We start from the raw sequence: 17,091 nt of genomic DNA, 5'->3' as shown, positions 1-17,091 counted from the left end.
GCATCTCATGCTAAGCCCTATATATTTATGATTATATATATATATATATAATGTAGATAGGGTGAAACCCAAGCCATGTTCTGCTGAAGCACATCTGGTATTACAATCTAGTATGTAGATGGCATTGTTACATTGATGCCAATTATATATAAGAGTCGAAAATTTTGGAAATATCCTCTGCAGAATTTTTGATATAACAAAACAGGAAGTTGGAAAATTTTTTGGTATTTTTTATACACTATGACACCTTTCACTTGCTAAGAAATCAGAGTATCATTTGTTCTCTGTCTGAAGAACTTTTAATAGGAAATCTCTTACATCTTTCTCTAGCATATAAAGCTTTGTAATTTTTACTAGCAAATGAAACACATGTAATAGTGAAGAAATAATATCAAAACGTTTTCGTCTTGTTCTGGCCATTTGCTGTACTTGATACAACATGTCAAGCTAAGTAAAATCTCTGTCTTCCACACATACAGACTTGTCCTTTCAGATACCAATGACACATTAAAAATCCCCATGCTGGTGCTGTGTTAACGCATCCATGCCAGTGCTGTGTTAATGCACCCAGCACTCTGTTAAATGGTTGGTATTAGGAAGGGCATCCAGCTGTAGAAACCATGCTATAACAGACAGTTGGAGTCTAGCAGCTCCCAGGTGGCCAGCTCCATTTTAAACGATGATGATGATGGTGATACACACATACACAATGAGCTTGTGCATAGTTCCATTCACAAGATATTAGGCAATCTGTGGATGTAGTAGAAGCACTTGCCCAAGGTCCTGTACAATTGGATCAAATCTAGTGACACATGGTTGCAAAATGAACTTCTTAACCACACAGTCATTATGTACCCAGGCATAATTTGGAACCATAATTTACTATGTAGTTTCTTTTTCCTTTCTTCAGTAGCCTTTAGCACAGTATTGTGACTGTCTTTGGAATATTCATTTGGAAGACAATTTTCTTATATACAATGGTGTTCAAAAGTTTTCTAAATAACAGAGTTTCTATGAATTTTAGCAAAGTCAGCCTTCTGATGTCAGTTTATTGATTATTCAAAGAAATGACTCTACTGTGACTTTAACGCATTTGTGTTTTAGCATGAGCAGAGTATCTTTGAAAGATCATTATCATCAATGTCATTTATGGGTTGGAGGGTTTGACTGAAAACTGGTAAGCTGCACTGATTTGGCATGATTTCTACAGCTGGATGGTTTTCCTAATGCCAACAACTCAGTGTAGTAGGTGCTTTTTACACAGAGTGTAGTGGATGCTTTTTACATGCTACCGGCATGGGTGCAAGTTACTTGACATTGGCATTGGCCATGACTACAATTTCACTTGGCTTGATGGGTCTTCTTTAGCATAGCATATCGTCCAATGTTTGAAGGGTACTTTTTATGTGCCCCTGGCACAAGTGCTAGTTATGCAACACTGGCATCAGCCATGACTGTGATTTCACTTAGCTTGACGGGTTTTCTTGACCATGGCATATCACCAAAGGTCTTAGTCACTTGTCATTGCCTCTGTTCAAAGATCATGCTTCACCACCTTGTCCCATATCTTCCTGAGTCTACCTCTTCCACAGGTTCCTTCCACCATTAGAGATTGGCACTTCTCCACACACCTGTCCTCATCCATATGTATCAAATGACCATATCAGCACAGTCGACTCTCTTGCACATCACATCTGATGCCTCTTATGCCCAATTTTTCTCTCAAGATGCTTACACTGTTGTGCATGCACACTGACATTGCACATCCAGTGAAGCATACTAGCTTCATTTCTTTCAAGCCTTTGCATGTCCTTGGTGGTCACAGCCTCGCACACAGGCATCATACAATCTGCCTTTCATTCTGAAGGAGAGGCCCTTTATTACCAACAGCAATAGGAGCTCTCTGAACTTTGCCCAGCCTATTCTTATTCTAGCAGCTACGCTCTCAGAGCATCCACCTCCATTACTGCCTTGGTCACTTAGGTAATGGAAGCTATCAACTACTTCTAGTTTTCCCTGCTGGTGTCTATTTTCCCTGATGGAGTCTATTTTCTGTACATTTTTGGTGTTAATTGTACCTGTGCACCTTCTACACACAAAAATTATTTTCCCTGTTAACCTTCCTCCAATATTGCTGCACCTATGTGTCCATAGCTTACACCGGGTACATCTTATCGAGTTACTACCTATGTAGGACCATCTACGTGAAGGGATTTGTGATTTGTCTGCTCTCTTATTTACTAAGACTTTAATTTTTGCTAGATTAACTCTAAGGTCCTTTGAGTCTAGACCTTGCTTCCATGCCTGAAATTTCTTCTCTAGTTTTGGTAGTGATTGGGCTATAAGAACATGGTCATCAGCATAGAGAAACTCCCAGGGGCAGCTTGTCTTAAATTCCTGTTATTGCTTGGAGGACTACGATGAAGAGGGGGCTGAGGGACTGATCCTTGATGAACCCTTACTTGTACCCTGAATTTATTGCTATACTCATTGCTAATCTTCACCTTACAGACAGCATCCCTGTACATGGCTTGTACAGCTCTCACCAGCCCCTCATCTACCTATAGCTTTCACATTGACCACCAGATAAGGGCACAGGGGAACTCTGTCAAAGGCTTTCTCCATGTCGACAAAAGCCAGGTACAAGGGTTTATTTTTGGCTAGATATTTCTCCTGCAGTTGCATACACAGGAATATAGCATCAATCATGCTCCTGCCTGGCACAAATCTGAACTGTATCTCATCTACACTAACTCTCTTCCTAATTAATTGAGTTATTGTAAATTAATCTAATATGGTCACTTTAAAGAAAATCTATTTTAAATTAAAAGGAAAATCTAATTATATTTATTGAGAAAATGTAATTATAAGTAGTAAAGTTAGAAATATAAATTGTAAATTGTCACTGTAATGAATAGATACTATGTAATCAACAAAAATGTATCTTATTATGTGAAATGCAGACTTCTTTCAAAAAGCCACCATTAGAGCTTTAAGACTGCTGGTATAGTACATAAAATTTGATATTGGGAGATAATAGTAATTCCTCTGATTTAGGTATAAGCTCTTTTCTATAATAGGAAGGTAAATGGTTTAGTGGTTTTGACTTTAATGTGCAACTTGTAATTTATTGAATCAATGAGAGAGCTTCTAAGCAGTCACTTGATCTGCTAGAAATGACAGCCAAATCTGTGTGGTTGAAAAGTTCAACCACATGGTTTCAGGTTCTATCCCATCAGTATCTTCTGCTGTAGCCTTCTAATATAGCCCAGGGCTGACTAATGCTTTATGAGTGAATTTTTAGAAACTGTACAAAGCCCATTTTTCCAATGGTCTTAACTTTCCTTTCCCCTTTCCAAGATAAGTGAAATAAATTTACTTGAGAAACAGGTTAGGGTTAGTGATCTGAAAGACATTTAATTGTTAAAAGAGCGTCTCTGTAATATATATTTATCTAACTCCTGCTAACATGGAAAAATGGATGTAAAACAAACAAATGGTTTAAAAGAAGTAAGAGCACATTGGACAGTGTAGTCCTTTGTATATAAAGATACTGGATCATAGGTTTGAGGAATCAGTGCTGAATAACAAATAGTACTTGGTTGACAGTTGTGGGGATGAAAGTCAAGATTTTACCTCAGAATTATCGAGCATTGAACAAGAATTCATGAATTCTCACTCTGTAATCATTTGTCTAGTATGATAAATCTGAAATGAGTATTTTATTGTTGCTTCTGTTTGAAGTTTTTTTAAGATTAGATTCAGTTTCTCTTTTCTTTCAGCCATGCCAAAAAGCTTGGTTGCATGACACAATGATTTGAACTTACCCATCTTATCAATGAATAATACCTCTAGTTGTTATTGTTAAACCTCAGGTCAGCTTTGATTGACCAGATTTATGATCAAATGCTCTCCAATTTTGACCATCCTGTCTTTTATTCAAATGTTCTGTACTGGAACTATATTGGACTATATTTCAAATCTGATATTCCTGTATTTTTACAAAGACAGTATCCTGGAGTACATTATCCAATGTCTTTATTTAAAAAAAAACCCATAAGGTGTGTTTAGAGGAAAATCTAGCTGCCTTTTCTAGTAGATTGAAGACAGTGTAAAGCCATATTGGTCTATATAATGTTTAATATTGATTTTATGATATAGATAGTTGACAAGTTACGGCAGCCTATACATGGTTTTAAAACAAAATGAAAAAATACACTGGATGATATCATCCTTCATATACTATATCTGAATCGTATTTGGATTAGTTACGAACTGAGTCAATAACCACCATCCCTGAACTGTAGAGTTAGGAAATAAGATTTTGTGATATTTGGGCATTTATTCTGAGTGAAAAAGAATAGCAATAGCCAGGAATTGAAAATCATGTTGCTGTTTGACTATTAACATGATAGAGAGCTGGATGGTGTGTTACCTTTGGAGTTAGTCTAATAAAGTTCTTATCCCACCATAGATATTGTATTGTACTCTAAACTGAAATAAAATTACTACTTCACTTCATTAATTAGCAAAACCCCTGTTCTGAGAATTTCTCCAAAAGCCTAGATTTGTAGAACTATACAATTATTTCTTACAGTAGGAAATATTTAAAAAAGTTCAAAAATATTTATAACTTATTTTCACTTGTTTATCAGATGTGTGTATTATTGAATTAAGACATCATTCTTTTGATTAATGTTTAAATTATGTATATTAAAAAAAGACAATTTAGTCTTAGTCTTCTTTATTTAAATAACTTTGTCTTAAACCTCATTTTTATTGTTGTAGATGATTCCTGATCTTAATGGAAGCATTATGTCACCAGGAAGAGGAGAACTGTTTGCCATATGTGATGGTCAACTCCTTGAAGTAAGATGCTGTGCAGATCGAGGTCCAACTAAAACTACTCACTCTAATTTTATCTTAACTTATAACACCATGGATCCTGCAAGTTTGCTTATCACAAAACACACCTGTTAACAGGTGAATAGCAGCAGTTTTGCAGAGCAAAGTGTAGTAGATTGGTGCACTACTGCTAAATATTGTATTCACTAGCTGAACTAACAGATCTCTTAACTGCATTTAAAATAATCATGACGAGTGCAGCACGACTAGCAGTAAATGCCCTTGCAGTTAGTGAGCAAATTAGCAGTGGTAATGTACCAACATCCAACTCTGGCAACACCAAGTCGTTCAAGTGCCAGTTTTGTGCGAAGGAGTTTCCCAAGTCTTGTAATCTGACAACGCACCTCCGCACTCACACAGGTGAGAAACCTTACTTGTGTGGGGTGTGTCAACGCGGCTTTTCACAATCGGGCAGCCTCCATGTGCACCAGCGAACCCACACTGGAGAGAAGCCTTACAAATGTCATCTGTGTGACAAGCGTTTCGTCCAAGTGGGCAGCCTCAGTGTGCACCTGAAGATCCACACGGGTGAGCAGCCGCACCAGTGTCACTTATGTCAGCAACGGTTTGCGCAATCAAGTTCATTGCGAAGGCACATAAAAATCCATAAGGGCGAGAAGAACTACAAATGTAAGTTTTGCTCAAAAGACTTTGTGCAGTCATCACAACTTGTCAAACACACTCGCACTCACACTGGCGAAAAGCCATATGCATGTAAGTTCTGTGACAAAAGGTTCTCACAATCTAACTCACTTGAGATTCATCAGCGTGTACACACAGGCGAAAGGCCTTATAAATGTGATTTTTGTGACAAAAGATTCCCCCAGTCTTCACTGTTAACCCGTCACATTCAGGTACATACGCGTGAAAATTTCTGCAAATGTGACTTCTGTGACAAACCATTTCCTCTGCAAAGCCTCCTTGATGAACATATGCAATTACATCGAGATAACCCATATGAATGCGAATATTGCAATAAATGTTTTTCTAAAGCAACGCGACTGATGGAACATCTCAAAGAACACACAGGTGAGGAACCTTATAGGTGCAGATTCTGTGACAAAACATTCACCAGACATAGAAACTTATGCCAGCATCTCAAATTTCACACGCGGCAACGAGCACTTGTGTTCCCAGAAGTAGATAAATTCTGGGAAGAGTTGCAAGATCCTAATGGTGTCAAGACGACGGCATCTCATGCTGCAGTTTGCGATGTACTAACACCGTCCTGCTTCAAAGATGATAGTGATTTGTTTAAAACTATTGCAGCTGGTGCACTACGGGAAAAGATTCAGTCAACTGATACAGATACAAGCATGGAATTAGCTGCAGATTTAGCTACTTGTTGTAAAAATGAACAACACTTAGATGCATGTGATGCAGCAAACAATGCAACAGCTGTGACAAATGGAAGAAATGGATACTCACCACAGATTGATACAGACACTGATAAAAAACTGGAGCTCACCACTACCCTACGCTGCTGCAGTGATCCACCTTCTGGAGTTTGTGATAATGCTACTGTTGAAGGTCAAAGCATTGATCAAAGTTACAAACCTCTGCAAGTTGATCTGCAAATTTCAGAACAGGCATCAAACCATGGAGAGAAAACATGCAAAGTTCTGTGTACTCCTGCCTCCGATTCCTCTGTTGTGCACACTTACATTTCAACAGCTGAACCTGGTGCTATTACTGCTGATTTACCGACCAACTCAAAGCCAGGTGACCCAACTGCTACAGTTGTAAGTGCCACCTATCATTGTGGCGACACAATTATCACTGGCAACTCTATGTTTGATAGTAGTACACTTCCTAAAACAAGTAGGGCATGTTTAGTGAGTCTACGTACTTGTGAACCCAGTGTATTCACAAATGCCACAGCAGCACCACCTCCAGTTCAGCTGGAGAGGGCTATGAGCGCAGAATTAGCAGTAGTTGATCAGTTGGTATCAAACAGCCAGGCAGCAGTTCGACACAAAGATGGAACAGCTGTTGAGATCAGCAAACCAAACCTGTTTGAATGTGACATGGATATCAAACTTTACCTCCCAGACAGAGATGCCAACACTGTCACTGCACACCAGCCACCACCGTCCCCTGCAATCACCACTGCCCCCTCATTGGTACCACATACTGTCCATATTCCTGCTACAATGAGAGACACCAAACGTAAAGGCTCAGAGTTGTGCACATTCACATGTAAAGGCAATATGTATATCAAACCAACTGTAACAACTCTCCCTACAGATTATGTTGAAAAAAGCCGTAGTCCTGGATCATATGACTGTGACCTTCCCTATGGTTACGGATAACTAGTGAATTGGCCTGATCAACATGAAGCTCAGCAGAGAGTGGAAGTCATTTCAACATGTTCTGCTATTATGACCATTTTTTTCTATTGTGTTGCAATTATGTGTAGACCAAGTATAACCACAACAAACATGTGTACTGGTCATACATTTCTCACTTTTCATGTCTGTTTTAGGTGTGCTGTAGTTGCACCAAGTTATATTTTGTAATTTTTTTTTTTAAACAAAGAAAAATTTAAAAGGGTTCTGATTAGATGGTGTTCCACAAATTCACAATCTGAGGCTCACTGTAATGATGAAGAAAGAGAATACAGTAATTGGCATTCTGTGAAGATGGCTTTGTGCAGAGAAATAATTTGATGGATACTGGGTGCCTAAAACACATGACATGAACCTCACAATAAAATCTTGTGTTTCACCAATCATACCTGTGATTTGTAGGTGTAATCTGAGTAGATTTGTCCATTACACTTGTGATAATACTACTGTCAGGGTGTGCTCATACATTGAGAAGTTTCTAGAAAATTGAAACTGAACTATTAATTTGAATATGTTAAATGATCATGACTGATGATTAAGATAAAAATTTAAAGAAAAAACATCATAAAACAAAAAGAAAAATTTTAGATCAGAGAGATGAAAAATAAACCAAGGAACTTCACTATTTCTTAAAATTTTTTCCCCCCCTCATTCTTGTCTTGACAGATAGATGTTCACTACATTGTACTGTTGTGCAGAAAGTTAAACTGTCCGGCTGTTATGTTGTAAATCTTCAGATTTTGGTTTTCACTTGGGATCCTTGTGTAATTGCTAAGTCACTCTGCAGTGCTTGGTGTGATGACTAGGTACATCCCTCACACCCCTCCTGCTGTTGTAATAAATATGTAAAAAAAAAAACCAACAAAAAAAAAGAACCAAACAAAAATCCAACTGTTTTCTTTTTAAAAATTCTGTGCGTGTGTATGTATTGCGTGTGTGCATTTAGCCTATCTATTTTAAATACTGATTTGTGTTTGATTTGTTTATATTTTGGTTCATCTAGGTAATCTGTTTCATTTTCCTCTTCAACTCTATTTCTGACATGAATTCACACAAATTCATCCTAACAGCCCAATTTATAATACAGATAAGATCTGTCAAAATTAGGACTGAAAGTTCTAGCCAGAATTAGTGTTGTGTTAGTCTGACCATTGGCCTATTACTATTAATACAACTGCTGTAACTACCCTGCTGCATATGAACTTGAAAATATCAGTGTAGTACACTGTCTTCCTTGAGTGTGGTGAAAGAATATTTATAAGTGTGAGATTTGTGACTGGTCAAATTAGCCTCACTTCCATATATATATATATGCATGAATGTTATAGAGATAGTTGTAATAAATATTTTTGAATTGTACGAATATCTGTGTTTGAGTATAAATAAATGAGTGCAAGCATGCATGTATATAGAGTTTCAATCAATCATTTAAATGCAGGAGCATTTAAAACAAAAAAACAAACAACAACATATATATATATATATAACAAGTCAAATTTATCTTCTAGTTAGAGAGAATTGTGAGTTCGTGATAAAAATGATGTATTTTCACATGCATACAACAGATTGCACCAGACTTCTAGATTTCTCTCTATCATCTTTTCTTGCTATGGTTTATCTGTCATCATAATGAAGAAAAATACCAGCAAAAATGTTCATTATCCAAAATATTTGCAATAGGTCTATATATATGAGATAACCGACTCAGGAGGATGAAACATCTGCAGTTGCTTCTTAATAATGCTAATCTCAATTGGCCGTGCTTCAAAAGCTTCTCCATCTACATTGTACCAAAGTTCTTCACCCTTTATGCAAAAGAAACATAAATAATTTAACTTACATTATAATAAACTTCCCTCATTCATCCTTGTCAACTAACATAAAAATATTTAAAAGCTTCAAACCTCTTTCTGCTTCTTGTTTTTCTAGGCAGTTATACAGAGGATGAGGGACAGTACCCATGACCTTTGTAAGCTCTCTTAGACTGGTGAACTGATTCCCAGACTGAATGATCTGAATGTACAGAGTTTTCCTTACAGTTCAATGCTGTGTCTCTTTTATACAGATGTTTGTGTGGTATATTCCTATACAGTGTCTTTCATAATAATGTTTATTTAGGTCTGCAAATACAACATATCTCCATACAATATGATACTGTCTTTCATTCAGATTATGTTTGTATGGCAAAGTTGTACAATATATATAGCTTAATGCTGTTTCTTTTATACAGATAGTGTTTGTTTAGATCTGTTAATACAACATATCTCCATACAGCTTAATGCTGCATCTCTTTCATACTATCTTTTTCATGTTACTGTGGGTCTGCTGAAAAACATCACCATACAGCTTAATGCTATTACTTTTACACACATGTTTGTTTAGGTCTGTTAATAAAACATATCACCGAACAGCTTAATACTGTCTCTTTTACATATGTTGCAATACATTGGCATACAATTCAATAGTGTTTCTTTCATATGGATAATATTTGTATGGATTTGTTAAAACAACATATCTCCATGCAGCTTTAGACTGTGTTTCATTTATGAGATCCAACATTTTTTAGGTCTCATCTGCCAACTCCAGCTTCTAATATACATTCTTCTACAATTATTTTATTTTTAGCCGACTAAACCAATCAAGCTATGGCATCTCTTTACCTAGAAGTTGTAGCTGTCTCTCCTATGTATATTAGCCAATATATTTAAGATCAAATCATACTTATTCAATTATCTGCATGTCAAAGTTCAGCAGCAACAGACATAAAATCAGTCTTATGTAGGCTATTTACCTCTTCAATTTCAGGAGATAACTTCAATTTGTGTGCCTTTAAATGGTTATTTTCCTGACTGCCAAGCTTTAAACGTCTATGTTTAGCTCTGGACCATCTATATGAAAAAAATATAAATCAAAAACAATTAGTTAAAAATCAGAGATAAACTGCAAATGTACTGGATTGTAGCAATTGTCAAGAGTTAGGCGATTATGTAATAATTAGACAAGGGACGTCACTCTATTCGACTTCAAGTACTGACACTTAGCACAAGTATCACACCTGTACAGATTAGCAATCTATTCATCTCTCCCCCTCTCTCTCACACAACAATTAATTCTTCAGGAATTTGTTAAAAAAAAAACTGATTCATATGAGCAAGGATTTAAATAATATCAAACTATCACAAATGGGAATAAAAAGCATAGTAAATAAATACAAATCCATGAGAGATTCTCAAAAAGGTCCTTCAACCTTTCATAAAAAGCAGTACTAAATCATCCTCAAACAATACCCAACCAAATTAAAAAGGTAAAGTTGCATTAGATAATGTAGTCATAAATACACGTTGGGGAGAAAATATGGATGATCATAGTTAGAATCAGAGTTGATAACTGAATAATTAGATGAAAATACATCAATAGAAGTCACTAATGATGTTGGTAAAGGTGGGCTAGGTTAATTAGCAATTGGCAGGTGAGAGGGGTAGAACACTATATATATGTGTGTGTGTGTGTTGCTATGTGGTTAAGAAGCTTGTTTCCCAATCACATTGTCTTGGGTTCAGTCCTACAGTGGCACCTTGGGTAAATGTCTTTTACTATATACCCCAGGCTCACCAAATCTTTGTGAGTCGAACTGAAAAGAAACGGAAAAGCCTGTCATATATATATTGAATAATGCAATTATCCAATATGTTCCTTTTTTCTTTTTTAACTGAAGAGTCTTGTTTGAAAGATGTTTGGCTGCTTTTTATAGTGAGTTTAGGGATGCTTATGCTTACTTCACAACAATAGTTTTCACCCTCACACTATAGCAACCCATTTTGATAATAATTATATGACATTTTTTAAAAATAAAAAAACTATTTTCCAGAAATTTAATACATCAACACTTAATATTTTTCTTGTGAATATATTCCTGAGACTTTGATTTCAGTAAATGTTGCATTGTGGTCCTTATTACCTACCAATGGCTTATTGAACATGTTCATGAACATTTTACATTTTATCAAATATTTCAAAAGTAAAAGAGTTTTGTTTTCATAACTCTTTCAGAATTTTTCTGCAATGCACAAGATGGGAACTGCCATATGGGCAATATAAGTGGAATGAAATTACTGGTTTTCAACTGCTTATCAAATCTAAATCATAGACTCAATTAACTGGAAACCTAGTTCTAATTAAGGGCCACACTAAATTTATAACATAGGTGTATGATCACAAATTTTGGACAGAGTCAACAAATTCTCATTCAGGCAGCTGCTGGGACAATTTGAATTCAAAACAATACAATAAGCTCTAAGGTCAGCATCCCACTCCAGTTATTGTTCTGTCAACTATAAGACAAATATCTTCTAAGAAATGATGCAAATATTATATTACAAGTAACTTTTTCTCTGAAATACTTGATAATTATTCTTTAGCTAAATGAACTAAGTTACATTCTACTCAATATTGAAGAGCACATTAGCTGAAAGTGAAAATTTGGTTTAGTTTAATAGGCAATACTTTTATATTGAATTAGGAAGTAAAAACCCCCAAAACTTAAATCTTACAAATGAGTTCTTTAAAACAAAAAAAGTCAGAGGTAGAAAAGCAATGTTTGGAATCTTTTCAAAGCTCCTCAATAACTGGGCTAAGTGAGAAATAACTGGGTGAAGTTAGTGCAGTTATGTTCAATTTCAATTTTCAGTTGTGTAACTAAATGGAAAATACAGAAAGGTATTTCTAGAAATGCAGTCCTAGAGAAGAATGAATGTTCAGTAGGAACTCTGATAAGGAAGAGACAATCGAGGGGATGAAAAGGATTAAGGTAAAGGCATTAAATCATAGATTACAATGTCAGTTATAAAAAATATGTATTCAACACAGGCACAAGATTGTGAGGAGAAGGACTTTTCTGGATTACTGAATTAGGAGGTTGCAAATTTTTCATTGTACAACAAACATAGTACAGGGCTCCTTAGCCCAACAAGAGGTAAAATTAACACCACTACCTGGCCTCTGGGTACTTTTAGTGTAATACACTTTGTTACAAACAGGCCAGCTTTCCAGTCTGAGAACAACTTCCATCCATCAGTCTTGGAGACCCTCAAAAGGATAATAGGCATTGCCCTTCCTTTGACTTAGTTCTTTTATTCTTTTACTTGAAGGGTTTTAGTGGAACAAATTGACCCCAGGACTTAATTTTTTTAAAGCCTACTATTCTTTTGGTCTCTTTTGCTGAACCGCTAAGTTACGGAGACATAAACACACTAACACCGGTTGTCAAGCGATGATGGAGAGACAGACACAAAGATACAGATGTATATATATACAAGGGGCTTCTTTGAACCAAATCCACTTTAAAGGCTTTGGTTGGCCTGAGGCTATAGTAGAAGACACTTGCCCAAGGTGCCATACAGTGGGACTGAACCTATAACCATGTAGTAGGGAAGCAACTTCTTACCACACAGCCACGCTTGTACCTATTTGTAGTGTAAAAAAGGAAAAAGTGAATTTTAAAGCTATGTGGTACATAGTAGAAAGCGCATTCAACTTAAAAGAAATCTTATTTTAATTAAGCATAAAGAAAATGAATAGAGAAAAATAAGGCAATGAGTCATGAATATTTTCATAATTTTTCATTATGAAGCTTTCTGATGCTCATCACAATAAGTATGTTAACACCAACTTAACTATGTATATGAGATTAATTTATCCTCTGAATGTAAGCCTACTTCTGTTAATTTTCATCATTATCATCATCGTTGTTTAACGTCTGCTTTCCAAGCTGGCATGGATTTGATTGGGGACTAGCAAGCTGGGAGGCTGCACCTGGATGCCCTTCCTAACACCAACCACTCCGAGAGAGTAGCGGGTGCTTTTTACATGCCACCAATATGACATTGACCATGCTCGAATGGTGATTTTTATGTATCACCAGCATGGGTGCCAGTCAAGCAGTACTGGCATTGGTCACGCTCGAATGGTGAGGGAAATTATATTGGAAATGGAATAAGAAGGTGAAGGACTCACTGTCTTAATGTATGTAGTTACGTTTCTGTTAATGCTTTGGAAATCATAAATGAGGATGGAGTTCTAGTAAAGAAATATTGGGAAAAGTGTTTAGGCTGAGAGTCTGGAAGGTGTGACATGTAGAGTGAAGGAATAAAGATGAATGAACTGAGTATTATAATATAAGAAAGATGGTCATACTAATTTAAAGGGACACAGTAAGAATACTGGAAAAATTATGATTGTTAGAAAGCAGCCTTACATAACATATAGTTCTTAAATTTAGGTGGGCCACTGAGAGTTACCATGTTAGCTGTGAAAATCTGAAAATAATACAGGCTGCTAGGTGTGTCTGAGGACAATTGAATGAATTAATTAAAAAGTTTTCATTTCTTCTAAAAGTTTGGACACTATAAGGACACTGCAATTCATCCAATGGGCTCTAAACATTATCAATAATGACTCCAGAAAACCAATGAGGGCTGTTGCCAAAGAATTTCAGATGTCAGAGTGGACTATCAGAATGGTAGTGCATGAGGAGATTCAATACAAGTCATATGTACTGAGGATAGGCTAATTCATGTCTATGAAGACACAGGAAAAACTTCAACCAAGACCAAAAAGTCTCCGATAACAGAAATGACATGGTTAATAGCAGATCCTTCTGATGTTTCCAGAGTGAAGCACACTAAGTTTCCAGCAACTATAATGGTTTTAAGGAGTGGTGAGTAATGAAGGTTATATCATGTCACTTCACATCTTTCCACAGGATCTTGAATTAATGCTGTTGCTCCTAGATGGATGAAGTATGCAATAGAAGGACATGTGTTTCAACAAGACTCAGCATCTTTTCATAAAGCCCACATAACTCAAGAATGGATATCAACTTTTATGATAATTCAACACCAAACTTGAGGCATCCGAACTCGCTAGACTTAGATACCACAGAGTACTATGCTCATATTGTTGGAAAGGAAACTAATCAACATTCTTGCAAGGCTATCACTGTCAAGATGATGTCAGTCCAGCATTGAAGGGTCATCAAAGCTGAAGACAAATTCATAGAATAATTATATAAGAAAACATATGGAGAACAGGTGCATACATTTGGTTTTTGCTAGATTAGAGTTGTTTTATTAAATTAACAAATATGTCCTGAAATGCCTCTTGCACACTGTATTTATTAAGAAAGCAGGTATAACTAAAAAATACTAAAATATCAAAAATATTTACGATAAGATAGTATCACACACAAAAATGTAAAATCAAATTCAATATCAAAATTATTTTCATTCTTTATCCCCTACTTGTAACTCATAACTAAACATGAGAGTAGCAAAATTTTAAATCATTTGATTCTACAGAATTTTTGAGGTACAGCTTACATGCTCGCCCTTACTTATTGTACAGCTATACAGAATTACTATCAAATTAATATGATGAGTTCAAGAGGCTTAGAACTCCACTTCCCCAACTAATTGAGAGAACACTAAAGTGTGAGATGACTGAATGAAGATGCTTACCCTTCTTTTATCACTGAGCTTTTCTCTGGTAAGGCAGGACCAATGCCAATATCTAATATACTTGCATCCTGGAAAAATTTTTTTAAATTCTCAGTCAAACAAGAACAATAGTAATAATTTATAACATAGGCACAAGGCCAAAAAATTTTGCAAGAGGTGTAGATGATTTAATTGATTCCAACAGTTGTCTGGTATTATTTTATCAATAAGCTGAAGTAGTGTTTTAGCATGAAAGGTACCAGTCAATATGTGCACGATAGATGACTGTATAGTCAATGTGACATGAATGGATGATGAATTCTGTGTGAAAACAATACCATGCACCATTGACAAAGGCTACTTGTAGAAGAGGAAGATGTTGGAAGAATTACGGATTTGAGTTCAGGTATCAAGATGCTGGGTCTCACAGTTGAGAACCTCAGACAACTGGCAATATGTTGTACTGCAGACCTGACAAACTCAAGCTAGTGTAGAGAAGCATTGATAATGATGATGATGATAAGCAAACAGTAATAGCTTCATCTAATTAATTCAATGTATCCAGCTAAGAAAGACTGGATACTACAACATCCTCAAATTCAGGAGTAAATACAAAACAAATTCCCAGATATAAAAATAGTCCAAACTGTTTTCATATCAGAATGGATCAGACAGATCAGAAAATACATTTATACTTGAATTGCTAGAGCAGTTATTATATTCTTATAACAAAAATGGTGCAATGTAGACAATAATACAAAGTAAGAAATCTCTAGAAACTAACCAAATTATCAGTTTGATAAGTACTGGATGTGACAGTCAACTCAATAGTAGACATCTGCTCTTGGATCCAGTCTTTGTCTTCAATTTCATATTCTTCAACATAAGCTATCAAAAATAAAATACAAATAAAATATTAAAAATGTTTTTTCTTTTTTAGCATGGCTTAGAGGAAGAAGGACAATGAGTATGATTCTTTTCAGAGCCTCTAGGACTGGTTGGAGTAAGTTTTTCCTCAAATTAGACACCAGTTCTGAATGCATGCAATAGAATAATCTCCACTATAGGTAGTGTTAAACAAGTGGTATTGTTAAACAAAACAATTGATTAAGTCAACAAGTCAAGAACAAGAATGGTCTCTTTGGCACACTTCTTTACAATCCTCACAAGGCTTTGATCAATCCAAGAGAGAAGTCACTTTCTGAAGTTTCTGCATAGTAGGAATGAATCTGAAATTATATAATTGCAAAGAGAACTTCTTAACCACAGAGGCATGTCTGAACCTTAGCTATGCTGTACTAATACAGTCATAATTTTGAGTCCTGTTTTAAGATAGCACATAGATACCATAGTATTAAATTTAATTCTTTATTGGCATGAATCTACAAACCATATCCCCATTGGAACTGACTATAATTTCTTGCACAGGCTCCCTACTGAGTCATTGAAGTGAACAAATATATATAATTTTAATGTGCTGTAGTTTTATTTCATATTATTATTATATTGTTATTGTCAATAAAATGAAATACTAGGATATAAAAAAAAAAGAAAATTTTAAGACCTTGTGTCTATTTAGAAACAATTATTTTGCTATTTAAGAGTGGACAATTAGCAGAATCAAAATTTGTTTTGGTTTTTTACATTTTAAGTTGAAATCCAGTCAAGGTCAACTTTGCTTTCCATCTCTCCAGGGTCAATAAAACAAAGCACCAGTCAAGAACTAGGGACAATTTTGTCAGCCGCCCAACCTCCTCCAATATTTCAAGCCTTGTGCCAATGTTTGAAACTTTAGTGCAGTGGACTGGCAGAATCATTTTAAAGCATTTGACAAAATGCTTTGCAGCATTTCTGGGTTCAAATTTTGCCAAAGACATTCCTAACATTAGACTACAACAAGCAACCTTAAATGCCAAGAACCTTCCTAAGTATCCTAGTTGTTCCTAATAATACTGTTTTCTGGAGCTGCACTAAACCAGGTTTTATGCGTATTTCTTCAAACTTTTAGGGATAGTTCCTAATGCAATTATGACATCATCATCATCATCATCATCATCATCATCATCGTTTAACGTCCACTTTCCATGCTAGCATGGGTTGGACGATTTGACTGAGGACTGGTGAAACCGGATGGCAACACCAGGCTCCAATCTAATTTGGCAGAGTTTCTACAGCTGGATGCCCTTCCTAACGCCAACCACTCAGAGAGTGTAGTGGGTGCTTTTACGTGTCACCCGCACAAAGGCCAGTCAGGCGGTACTGGCAACGGCCACGCTCGAAATGGTGTCTTTTATGTGCCACCCTCACAAGAGCCAGTCCGGGGGCACTGGCAACGATCTCGCTCG

At 36.0% G+C, this 17,091-nt stretch overlaps 2 protein-coding genes across 5 annotated transcripts in view; one reads left to right on the top strand and one right to left on the bottom strand.

Moving 5' to 3' along the window:
* The window catches only part of LOC128250307 (zinc finger protein 271-like), a 14,714-nt gene extending 6,570 nt beyond the window's left edge, over positions 1 to 8,144 (top strand). For both annotated transcript variants that reach the window (XM_052975074.1, XM_052975075.1), the window contains exon 2: positions 4,789 to 8,144. In XM_052975074.1, coding sequence (XP_052831034.1) covers positions 5,094 to 7,217 — 2,124 coding nt within the window. In that variant the 5' untranslated portion in view covers positions 4,789 to 5,093 and the 3' untranslated portion in view covers positions 7,218 to 8,144. The remainder of the gene's footprint in view (positions 1 to 4,788) is intronic.
* Positions 8,145 to 8,727: 583 nt separating this feature from the next.
* Positions 8,728 to 17,091, bottom strand: part of LOC106882107 (acylglycerol kinase, mitochondrial) — a 50,156-nt gene continuing 41,792 nt past the window's right edge. For 2 of the 3 annotated variants that reach the window (XM_052975076.1, XM_052975078.1), the window contains 4 exons: positions 15,531 to 15,634; positions 14,768 to 14,835; positions 10,045 to 10,141; positions 8,728 to 9,058 (listed from right to left, as the gene is read on the bottom strand). In XM_052975076.1, the coding sequence (XP_052831036.1) occupies positions 8,936 to 9,058; positions 10,045 to 10,141; positions 14,768 to 14,835; positions 15,531 to 15,634 (392 nt within the window). In that variant the 3' untranslated portion in view covers positions 8,728 to 8,935. Of the gene's footprint in view, positions 9,059 to 9,183; positions 9,374 to 10,044; positions 10,142 to 14,767; positions 14,836 to 15,530; positions 15,635 to 17,091 lie in introns of those variants that run through there. The other variant, XM_052975077.1, reaches the window with a different exon arrangement.

Source organism: Octopus bimaculoides, chromosome 20, assembly GCF_001194135.2.
Source record: "Octopus bimaculoides isolate UCB-OBI-ISO-001 chromosome 20, ASM119413v2, whole genome shotgun sequence".
Lineage (NCBI taxonomy): Eukaryota > Metazoa > Mollusca > Cephalopoda > Octopoda > Octopodidae > Octopus > Octopus bimaculoides.
Note: the sequence above shows the minus strand (reverse complement) of the source record. Positions and strands in the feature narration are given on the sequence as shown.